At 42.4% G+C, this 12519-nt stretch overlaps 1 protein-coding gene across 3 annotated transcripts in view; it reads right to left on the bottom strand.

The window, feature by feature from the left end:
* Positions 1–1367: 1367 nt before the first annotated feature.
* Positions 1368–12519, bottom strand: part of DAP3 (death associated protein 3) — a 41307-nt gene continuing 30155 nt past the window's right edge. For all 3 annotated transcript variants that reach the window (XM_054458891.2, XM_054458917.2, XM_054458880.2), the window contains 7 exons: positions 12341–12471; positions 10949–11029; positions 10705–10863; positions 8477–8536; positions 7860–7949; positions 2836–2953; positions 1368–1740 (listed from right to left, as the gene is read on the bottom strand). In XM_054458891.2, coding sequence (XP_054314866.1) covers positions 1655–1740; positions 2836–2953; positions 7860–7949; positions 8477–8536; positions 10705–10863; positions 10949–11029; positions 12341–12471 — 725 coding nt within the window. In that variant the 3' untranslated portion in view covers positions 1368–1654. The remainder of the gene's footprint in view (positions 1741–2835; positions 2954–7859; positions 7950–8476; positions 8537–10704; positions 10864–10948; positions 11030–12340; positions 12472–12519) is intronic.

Genomic DNA, 12519 nt, shown 5'->3' on the forward strand with positions numbered 1-12519 from the left:
GCCTGGGAGACAGGGCAAGACTGTCTCTTAAAAATATATAAATATAAATTAAAAATATATTTTATATATATAACATATATATAAAATATATACAACATATATAATACATATACATAATATATAGGACCCAATATTATGAGTAATATACTATATATTGTCATATATAATATACACCCTATTAGTAATACAGTAATATTAGTAACATATTACTATCAAAGTAAACATTTTTAATATATATCAAAGTAACAACATATTAATAGTAATACTAATATAAACATAATATATAACAGACATAATATACATATTATATACATATGTATATATGTGTGTGTGTGTGTGTATATATATATACACATATATATATATATACACACACACACACACATATATATATATTTTTTTTTTTGAGACAGAGTCTCTATCACCCAGGCTGGAGTGCAATGGCATTATCTCGGCTCACTGCAACCTCTACCTCCTGGGTTCAAGCGATTCTCCTGCCTCAGCCTTCCGAGTAGATGGGATTAGAGGCATGCGCCACCACCCCCGGCTACTTTTTGTATTTTTAGTAGAGATGGGGTTTCACCATGTTGGCCAGGCTGGTCTTAAACTCCTGACCTCAAGTGATCTGCCCGCCTCGGCCTCCCAAAGTGTTGGGATTACATGCATGAGCCACCACGCCCGGCCATATATATATTTGTGTAGAATTGTATCTCTAGGATTTGGTAACTGAAATTCCTTTTAGAAAAGCACTGGAAGAAAGGGAAGATACCTGATTTTCCATTATTGTTATTCCTCATACCTATGTGGGATTCATTCCAGGACCCCACTTCCCCCAGGTAGCAACATCCTTAGATGCTGAAGTCTGTCATGTAAAACAGTACAGTATACTTTTATTTATTTATTTATTTATTTTTTTTTTTATCTTGAGACAGAGTCTTGCTCTGTTGCCCAGGCTGGAGTGCAGTGGTGCAATTTCGGCTCACTGCAACATCCACCTCCCAAGTTGAAGCAATTCTCCTGCCTCAGCCTCCTGAGTAGCTTGGATTACAGGCGCATGCCACCGTGCCCAGCTAATTTTTGTATTTTTAGTAGAGACAGGTTTTCAGCATGTTGCCCAGGCTGGTTGCAAACTCCTGAACTCAAGCAGTCTGCCCGCCTTGGGCTTCCAAAGTGCTGGGATTATAGGCATGAGCCACTGTGCCCAGCCAGCAGTGAATTTTGACATGCTAAATTCCATAAAGCCTCAACAGAACCACGGGAAATTTCTGTAGAATTGATCTCTTCTGACCTGCAACAAGAGGAATATCAGAGAAATACAATTTGGCCAATCTAAAGACTCCTTCCATATTATTAATCTAACACAACACTTTAGAAAGATATTTTATTTTTTAGGAAAAGAGCCATAATTATCTTAAATGTGAAAAACCACATCCAATAAACTGATATAAAGTTTTAGGAACAAGGGAGTATCTTATTGTCACGCATTCACAGTGAAACCCATTTTAATGCAGGTCCAGAGCCAACTGCAGTCCTGTCCAATCCCATAGGTACAAGGGCCTGGCTCCTCTTCCTGTGTACTGCCCGACTTCCTCATCTTACTGGGTCCAGCCTAAAGCAGATGTCCACTGTCTTCCTCACATGCTGTGATCTTGGCTTAGAGGTAGGCACAGTGCCGCTCCAGCAGCGAGGGGTTCGCGTTACTTAGGAACAGCAGCTCTTTTTTCCCTTCTTCTGTAGGAGCTAAAATGGAGACAAACACAGGTAAGTGGCAGTTTCCTCCTGCTACACTGTGTTCCCCAGAAAATCATGTAGTCAGAGGCTACCATATCCAAATTATGTTCTGAGGTAATTATCATCTCCCAAGAGATCTTACTTCTAGACCCTCACCCCAACAAGCTACTCTTCTTTTGTATGCATTATTTCCTTTTCTGTGTCTACTCCTCCAATCCAGCATGGAGCTCTCCCTCCACTCCAAGAGTGCCTTCTGGACTTCAGGATTTTGTGACATCTCCCAACTCTTAGAAATCTGTCTATTGTGCGTCCCAACTTAACATGCTACAGTTAGTCTTACACTCTTCACTGTACTCCTTTAATAAGCTACTCCAAATAGTTTTTTTTTTTTTTTTTTGCTTTTTTCAATAGAGATGGGGTCTCACTATATTGCCCAGCCTGGTCTCAAACTCCCGACATCAAGTGATCTTCCCACCTTGGTCTCCCAAAGTGCAGATTACAGGCGTGAGCCACTGCACCAGGCCTCCAGTTACTATTAACTCTATTACCTAGTGATAGAGCAGCCTTAGCTTTTCTTCTATATCTCCTCTCATACTCAAAGGTGAGGTCAAGGGCAAATAAATGAACAGTTGGAATGCTTTCAGTCAGAGTAGATGAAATATAGTGCTGAAAGTTAATTTCTGTACATATACTAGGACAGGTGTGGCAAAGATTTACTTAGGTGCTGGAGTAGCCCTCGCACAGTATGAATTATTCTGTGGGTGTCCCAGCATGAGTCTCTCCAGTGAAGTCTGTTGAATGAATAAATTCAATAAGCAGAATGTGGCAGGAACCCAATTACCTGGAAACTCTGCTCAGTGGATGGAGTTGGCTTTGTTCCCTTCTTTATCATGGAAAATTTAGGGACAAAATCTCTTTTGTAAATTAAACCTTAACCACCTCCCACCCACCTTTCTGTACCATTTATCAGCCAGAAAGAAGTCAAGATAAAGGATAAAGTACAGATTAGAGGCTGTTGTTAAGGGAAGAAGAGATCAAGGCTCTGACTGAGTGGGGTTCTACTGTGATCACAAAGCCCTGATAGGAAAAAACTAAATGATGTACCTTTCTCATGTTGAAGCCAATTGTTTTCCAAATAATACTGAATACAACTTTCAAATTCCTTTGGGTTATAGTTGGAAACCAGGATGGGAATAAAGGGATCCAGGGCATCAAATCCTTCCTGGGGAAGAAAAAGGATCAGGAAACATATTAGTTAAGGGACAAAGCACCAGACAGACAAACTCTACTTAAGCACTTTGAAGGCAAGGTCTTTGTTTTTCTTCTATGTAACTCTACTTCTCATTCTCTGGCAACATTGCCTGATACAGGACTCCACATATGGTGGTTGGCTACTCGTGCTCTACGTGGCCACAAATACTATATATTAAAAAGAGGTGTCTGGGCACAGTGACTCACGCCTGTAATCCCAGCACCTTGGGAGGCTGAGATGGGCATATTGCTTGAGCCCAGGAGTTCCAGACGAGCCTGGGCCATGTGGTAAAACCCAGTATCGACAGAAAATACAAAAATTAGCCAGAAGTGGTGCTGCATGCCTCTAGCCCCAGGTACTCAGGAGGCTGAGGATTGCTTGAGACCAGGAGGTTGAGATTGCAGTGAGCTGCGATTGCTCCACTACACATACTGTCACAGTATGGGTGACAGAGTAAGACCATGTCTACACACACACACAAAAAGGCAATGCTTGAGGAGGCGGATGCTACTTGTGTGAATACACACACATATACGCACACACACACACACATTGTGTGTACGTAGTTTGGACAGTTATGGCTTTTGAAACAAAGTTAATGTTTCATATTTTCAAAGGAATATGGTGGCTCATGCTGGTAATCCCAGCACTTTGGGTGGCCAAGGAGGGCAGATCGCCTGAGGTCAGGAGTTTGAGACCAGCCTGGCCAACATGGTGAAAATACTAAAAATACAAAATTACTGTCTCTACTAAAAATACAAAAATTAGCCGAGCGCGGTGGCTCATGCCTGTAATCCCAGCACTTTGGGAGGCTGAGGTAGGCAGATCACAAGGTCAGGAGTTCAAGACCTGCCTGGCCAATATGGTGAAACCCCATCTCTATTAAATTACAAAAATTAGCCGGGCGTGGTGGCATGCACCTGTCGTCCCAGCTACTCGGGAGGCTGAGGCAGAAGAATTGCTTAAACTCGGGAGGTGGATGTTGCAGTGAGCCGAGATTAAGCCACTGCACTCCAGCCTGGTGACAAAGCAAGACTCCATCTCAAAAAAAAAAAAAAAAAAAAAAAAAATTAGCCAGGCGTGGTGATGTGTGCCTGTAATCCCAGCTACTTGGGAGGCTGAGGCAGGAGAATCACTTGAACCTGGGAGGTGGAGGTTGCAGTGAGCCGAGATTGCACCACTGCACTCCAGCCTGGGTGACAGAGCAAGACTTCATCTCAAATAAAATAAAATAAAAAATAAAAATAACGGGAAAAAATACTCTAGATGGAAAACAAACGGAAACAAATGAAGCAATCAAACTGTATTTCCTTTTTTTTTTAATTTCTTGAGACTGAGTTTTGCTCCTGTTGCCCAGGCAATGGTGCAATCTCGGCTCACTGCAACCTCCGCCTCCTGGGTTCAAGCGATTCTCCCGTCTCAGCCTCACGAGTAGCTGGCATTACATGCCTGCACCACCATGCCCAGCTAATTTTTTGTATTTTTAGTAGAGACAGGATTTCATCATGTTGGCCAGGCTGGTCTTGAGCTCCTGACCTCAGGTGATCCACCTGCCCTGGCCTCCCAAAGTGCAGGGATTATAGGCGTGAGCCACTGTGCCTGGCCCAAGGAACTTATTTTTTTCTTTCTTTTTCACTGTCTCCCAGGCTGGAGTGCGCACATCTCAGCTCACTGCAACCTCTGCCTCCCAGGGTCAAGTGATTCTCCCACCTCAGCCTCCGGAATAGCTGTGACTATAGGTGCCCCACCACGCCCAGTGAATTTTTTTTTTTTTTTTTTTTTTTTCATTTTTTGGTAGAGACGGGGTTTCACCATGTTGGCCAGGCCGGTCTAGATCTCCTGACCTCATGATCTGCCTGCCTCGGCCTCCCAAAGTGCTGGGATTATAAGTGTGAGCCACCACGCCCAGCCTGAGAGCTATCAAATCTGAAACTACTTTTCATATATTCTAGTATTGAGCTAATAAGTAAATATACTATGGCTACTGGCAGCAGATGTCTCATTATTTTAGATTAGAGTTACAGATATGGAAAGGGTATAATGACTGCTGTGATGCTAGCATGGAATTGGCTACTAGTAGGAACTCATAGTTTTTTAATATGATTAGAGAAACAAACGCAGATGTGTGTGGATGTGTATAAACATGTATATGCATATGGTTCACACATATACATACATACATGTATGTACATACATCTATTTACGAACTTTGCTGTGAGGGCCTAGGAGAAAGGACACCTCAGTAGCATTGAGTATACCTAGGACTCAGGCCTTGGTTGCTAAATACCAGTCTCCTCTAAGATAAGCCAACGCTCTTTGGAGAAATGGAGATTCCAGGGCTGGGCATGGGATGTATAAGAGGGGTCTGGAACATATTCTCATGACAGAAAATAAAGAAGTGGTCAAAGAATGATAGGAGCTGGAGATGGTGGCTCACGCCAGTAATCCCAGCACTTTAGGAGGCCGAGGTGGGAGGACTGCTTGAGGCTAGCAGTTCAAGACCACCCTAGGCAACAACATAGTTAAGATCATGCCTCTAAAAAAAAAAGGAAAGAAAAGAAAAAGACAACATTCAGTGTTCGGTGTGGTGGAATGTGCTCAAGGCTACAGTGAGCTATGATGGTGCTACTGCACTACAACCTGGGTGACAGAGTGAGATCCTATCTCCAAAAAAATAATGATGGGGACATGTTAAAAGGATATAGAAATTAGCTTGAAGGAGCTTTTTTTCCTGTTGAGATAGGGCCGCACTCTACTGCCCAGGCTGGAGTACACTGGCAAAATCGGGGCCCACTACAGCCTTGACCTCCCAGGCTCAAGAGATCCTACCACCTCAGTCTCCAGAGTAGCTGTGACTACAGGTGAATGCCACCATGCCCAGCTAGTTTTAAAATTTTTTTTGTAGAGATGGGGTCTCACTTTGTTGCCCAGGCTGGTCTCAAACTCCTGAGCTCAAGGGATCCTTCTGCCTTGGCTTCCCAAAGTGCTGTGATTACAACTGTGAGCTACCACTCCTGGCCATGAAGGAATTGTTTTTTTTGTTTTTTGTTTTTCTTGAGACGGAGTCTTGCTTTGTGGCTCAGGCTGGAGTGTAATGGCGCAATCTTGGTTCACTGCAACCTCCGCCTCCTGGGTTCAACCGATTCTTCTGCCTCAGCCTCCAGAGTAACTGGAACTACAGGCACGCACCACCACACCCGGCTAATTTTTATATTTTTAGTAGAGACAGGATTTCACCATATTGGCCAGGCTGGTCTTGAACTCCTGACCTCGTGATCCACCCGCCTCGGCCTCCCAAAGTGCTGGGATTACAGGCGTGAGCCACCACACCCGGCCAATGAAGGAATTTTTAATGGCCAAATCTAAGATGATTTGAACACCAAAATAAAAAGTGATAGTAATGATTTAGATTCTATTAAATAAAAATCCACAAGTCCATACCAGGTGCGGAGGCTCCATGCCAGCTATAACTAAAGTAATGGATACTAAAACCAGTAGGTGGAAGTTTGAGAAGTAACAGGATCTTTACCTAGTCTCAAAGTATATCTCTACAACATACATATTAATTCCAAAGCAAAATAACTTTACTGAAGAGAAACCAGGTGGACAACACCTCAGCTAACAGTTCCAAAATCATTACCAGTAATGGGAGAAAGAGATTTCATGTGCCTCCTGATAGGATGCACTCACTCAGACATGTCATCACTTCTAACATCACTTCTATTCAGGAGGAAACCTCAGACAACCCCAAAAAGTGACCTACAAAATAGCTGGCATGCATATGCCAGAAACATAAAGATTAAGATTTCAAATGACAAAGACTGACGGACTGTCACAGATTAAAGGAGACCAAAGAGACATGACAACTTTTTCTTTTTTTTGAGACGGAGTCTCGCTCTGTCACCCACGCTGTAGGGCAGTGGCGCAATCTCGGCTCACTGCAACCTCCACCTCCCGGGTTCAAGCGATTCTCCTACCTCGGCCTCCTGAGTAGCTGGGGTTACAGGCACGCACCACCACGCCCGGCTAATTTTTTGTATTTTTAGTAGAGATGGGGTTTCACTATGTTAGCCAGGATGGTCTCGATCTCCTCACCTCATGATCCGCCTGCCTCGGCCTCCCAAAGTGCTGGGATTACAGGCATGAGCCACAGCACCCGGCCAGAGACATGACAACTTAATGTAACACATTATCTGGGATTTATTTTTCTATAAAAGATACTGGGATAACTGGCTACATCAGAATAAATTCCACCAATTAGGTAAAAGTATGATATCAATGTCAATTTTCTGACTTTGACAATTATGCTCAGGGTATATTAGAGTATCTTTGTTTTTAGGAATGAGACATTATTTGGAGACAAAGAAGCATCAAGGCCGGGCGCCTGGCTCACGCCTATAATCCTAGCACTTTGGGAGGCTGAGGTAGGTGGATCACTTGAGGTCAGGAGCTTGAAACCAGCCTGGCCAACATGGTGAAACCTTGTTTCTACTAAAAATACAAAAAATTAGCTGGGCATGGTGGTGGACGCCTGTAATCCCAGCTACTTAGGAGGCCTAGACAGGAGAATCACTTGAACCCGGGAGGCGGAGATTGTAGTGAGCCGAGATCGCGCCATTGCACTCCAGCCTAGGGGTGACAGAGCAAGACTCCGTCTCAAAAACAAAAAAACAAAAAAACAAAAAAAAAAACTCTGGAGAAAGACGGATAAAGCAATGACGATCAAATTAATATTTTAGGAATCCAAGGGAAGGGCATACAAGAGTATGATTTTTCTCTAAGTCTGAAATTATGTCAAAATAAATAGATTAATAAAAATATTTTTCTTTAGACAGGATAACAATCTAAGTAGAAACAAATTTTCCTTTGACTTGACCTTTCCCAGCAACTCCTGGGGCAGATAGGCTTTCCGGGGCTTAAAGAGAGACCCAGTCTGGCTCAAAGCCGACACAATGGCGCCTCCATGCTGAAAGAAAAGAGAAAAGGCTGAACTGGAAAAAGTTAAAAAGGATGGAAAACTGCATTAATCATCTGTAGATGTTTTTTTTCTTTCTTGGGCATACAGTGTTACAAAAGTGTGGTCTAGCACAGTTAAATGCCAGCTAAATTGGTATTCCAGATTTGGCTCTGATAATAAACTGCTACCTGATTTTAAATTTACCATGACATATTTGTGGGTCTCAAACTCTTTTCCAAAGACGGTAAGGAGATACAAAAACACTTTAGATGTCTGCAAGCAAAATAAAATTAGGCCAATATTTAAATAAAATGGTTTTGAATAAACTTAATTTGGAAACATTATAAACCATATATATATAGATTTTAATTCAGACTTTATTTCTAACTTGGTACAGATACAGGAATTAAATAAGACATAATAACTTACTGTCCATAAAATTAGAGACTATAAAGTATTAGCAATGAAATAGTAGAACATGTTTAAAATGATAATGCATTTCTTTCTGAAATGTGTGAGGTATCATATGCACTTACCCAATCATTTTTCATCATTTTCCTCAAGTTGTGAACAAGTGCTAATTCTTCTGGGGCAATCTGCATATTGGACAGAAAGAGAGAAGAGATCATCACGTGCCTTTCCTAGATATTCTCCTGAAACAATTGACAACATTTTTTTTTTTTTTTTTGACAGAGTCTTGCTCTGTTGCCCAGGCTGGAGTGCAGCGGCGCGATTTGGGCTCACTGCAACCTCCACCTCCTGGGTTCAAGCAATTCTCCTGCCTCAGCCTCCTGAGTAGCTGGGACTACTCAGCTACTCAGCTACTTAGGTGCCACCAGCACCTAATTTTTTGTATTTTTAGTAGAGACAGGGTTTCCCCGTGTTAGCCAGGACGGTCTCAAACTCCTAACCTTGTGATCCGCCCGCCTTGGCCTCCCAAAGTGCTGGGATTACAAGCATGAGCCACTGCGCCTGGCGACAACATTTTTTTTAAAACCCTCAACTAAGACATAATTGTATACCTGAAGGTACTCCCTCTAGGATAAGCCACATAGCCTCTGGCCCTAGAACTGCCATGCTTCTGGAGATTAATAGTCACTGAGAAAAACATCCACCTCCCCAAACCAGCCCCATTTTGATGCTTCTGATCTCCTCTGCTTAGACCATAGAGCCTCATTTTGAAAAAAGAATCAAAAGACAGAAAAAAATTAAGAAAGAAAGAAAACATAGCTTCTGCTGTCATTCTCTTTCCACAACATATTCCCTTAGTTTTCAATGAATAGTGGAACTCTTGGCATTACCTCCTCCTCTGATTCCATTTTACTGTTTATCTTTTCTTTTTTTTTTTGAGACAGAGTCTCATTCTGTTGCCCAGCCTGGAATGCAGTGGCACGATCTCCACTCATTGCAGCCTCTGCCTCTTGGGCTCAAGCCATCCTCCCATCTCAGCCTTCCAAGTAGCTGGAGTTACATACAGGTGCAAACCACCACGCCCAGCTAGTTTTTTATATTTTTTGTAGAGACAGGGTTTCACTGTGCTGCCCAGGCTGATCTCAAACTCCAAACTCCTGGACTCAAGCAAACCACCCATCTTGGCCTCCTAAAAGTGCTGGGATTACAGGCATCAGCCAACACACCAGGCCTTGCTGTTTATCTTCACATATATATATATGAATATATATATATGTGTGCATATACATATATGAATATGTATACATACATGTATATATGAATATGTATATATACATATATTAACATATATGTATATTCATATATATTATGAATACATATATGTATTCATATATATTATGAATACATATATGTATTCATATATATTATGAATACATATATGCATTCATTATACACATATATGAATATATGCATTCATTATACACATATATGAATATATGCATTCATTATACACATATATGAATATATGCATTCATTATACACATATATGAATATATGTATATATACATATATATGAATATATGCATTCATTATACACATATATGAATATATGTATATATACATATATATGAATATATGTGTGTATATACACATATATACATATATATGAATATATATATTTGGCAACCTCGGCTCACTGCAACCTTCGCCTCCCAGGTTCAAGCGATTCTCCTCCCTCAGCCTCCCGAGTAGCTGGGATTACAGGCATGCGCCATCACACCCGGCTAATTTTGTATTTTTACTAGAGATGGGGTTTCTCCATGTTGGTCAGGCTGGTCTCGAACTCCAAGCTCAGGTGATCCACCCGCCTCAGCCTCCCCAAGTGCTGGGATTACAGGCATGAGCCACTGCGCCCAGCCATATATATATTTTTTAAGAGACAGGATTTCACTCTGTCACCCAGGTTGGTGTGCAGTGTTGCAATCATGCCACACTACAACCTTGAACTCCAGGGCTGAAGTGATCCTCTGGCCTCAGCCTTCCAGTAGCGGTGACTACAGGTGTGTGCCACCATGCCAGCTACCGGCTAATTTCCTATTTTTTTAGAGGCAGGGGCCTTGCTATACTGCCCATCCTAGTCTTGAACTCCTGGCCTCAAGCGATCCTCCCACCTCAGCCTCCTGAGCAACCGGGATTACAGGCGTGAGCCACTGCACCCAGCTCTTTACTGTTTATCTTCAAATATTCCTAGAGCAAGAAAACATATTGCATGGTCTACAAGACTAAGACCCAGCCTCCATACTGATGGAATCAGAAATCAGAGAAACAAGATAGAGACACTCAGTTTTCCTACCGGGCTTTTATCTTCTCTTTTCAGAGTGGTTCTTCCCCAAAGAGCATTGATTCCATCCACGGCCACTAGGAGGTGAAAAATACCCAAAGAACTTTGCCTCTTTAGCTCTTTCAGCACAATTCCAACTGCATCTGTGGCGTTCCTCACCCGTGTTATGCCCTATTGGGAGAGACAGTGGATTGTAGTGCTACCAGAGGCCTTCTCTTGTTTTTGCATGTTACACATTCAGTGTTTTTTCTTATACCTGTTCAACCACTTCTCCCAGAGGACTCCCTTTCTCAGTGCTTTCTCTCTTATTCCAGACATACTTCTCTTGAACTTTTATCTAAAAGCAAGCAAAGAAAATAAAAACCAAAAAAAAGGATACTTGGCCTAAGGGTGAAACCATCCCTTGAAAAGGTTGGAGGCTAAGGTTAACAGGAGTTCATTTTAATCTATTGTTCAGGTTCTATACGAGACCTCAATGTAGAAGTGAATGCTTTCATTTCTTTTCTTTTTTTTTTTTTTGAGACAGCATCTCACTCTGTAACCCAGGCTGAAGTGCAGTGGCACGATCTCAGCTCACTGCAACATCCACCTCCCAGGTTCAAGTGATTCTCTTGCCTCAGCCTCCCAAGTAGCTGGGATTTCAGGCGTGTGCCACCACGCCTGGCTAATTTTTGCATTTTTAGTAGAGATGGGGTTTCGCCATGGTGGCCAGGCTGGTCTAGAATTCCTGACCTCAGGTGATCTGCCCACCTCGGCCTCCCAAAATGCTGGGATTACATGTCTGAGCCACCACGCCTGACCTCTTTTTTATTTTTTTTGAGACCATCTCCCGCTCTGTTACCCAGGCTGGAGTACAATGGCGCTATCCCGGCTCACTGCAACCTCTGATTCCCAGGTTCAAGAGATTCCCCCTGCCTCAGCCTCCTGAATAGATGGGCCTACAGGCGTGCACCATCATGCCCGGCTAATTTTTGTATTTTTAGTAGAGATGGGGTTTCACCATGTTGGCCAGGCTCATCTCGAACTCCTGACCTCAGGTGATCTGCCTGCCTTGGCCTCCCAAAGTGCTGACATTACAGATGTTAGCCCCTGTGCCTGACCAAAGTGAATGTTTTCTAATCCATTTCTGCTTGGAGCCTTGAAGAAACATACATAAGGGATTCTGATGAAAATGTCCAGAATGAGACTCTGGCATCTGCATTTTTAACAAGCTCTTAGGTGACTCTGCTTTATATCCAGAGTTGAAGGCCCCTGGTCTAGACAGGGTATCCAAGAATCACCAGGGTAAAGAAGAATTTTTCCAATACATTTCTGGTTCCCTAAAAAGATCTTGTCTGGAGAAAACCATGTAGTTGGAAATGTGCTTGCGAGGGATTGGAGGCTGTACCTTGAAAAGTCAATGAATCAACTGGATTTCACTTTGCTACCCACAAAATGGGAACAACTTACTGTTGCCTATTTATTTCACATGGATAAATGAGTTTCAAGTTATGAGTCCACTGTGAGCAAAACGTATGAAAGAAATTAAAAATGATACAGTTATTCCAACTCCAGTATCAGTTATCCACAGTCTATTGGTACTCAGGGCACAAAGAATCCATATAAGGACTACCTAGACCTAGCACTCAACTTCTGGGAGTCTAGTCACCTGGTTCAGGAAGCGCTCATTCGTAGTTTTGAAATTCTTCAGCCAGGTTGAAGCCTCTAAAGGTTGATCAAAGCGCTGTTTGTTGTAGCTGGACTGCAGAAGATCCCGACAATTTTTCACCCAAAGATGAGCTTTAAAAAAAAGAGGCAGAAGAAAACAAGCCAGGCAGAAAAACTGTA

Source organism: Pongo pygmaeus, chromosome 1 (genome assembly GCF_028885625.2).
Source record: "Pongo pygmaeus isolate AG05252 chromosome 1, NHGRI_mPonPyg2-v2.0_pri, whole genome shotgun sequence".
NCBI classification, from domain to species: domain Eukaryota; kingdom Metazoa; phylum Chordata; class Mammalia; order Primates; family Hominidae; genus Pongo; species Pongo pygmaeus.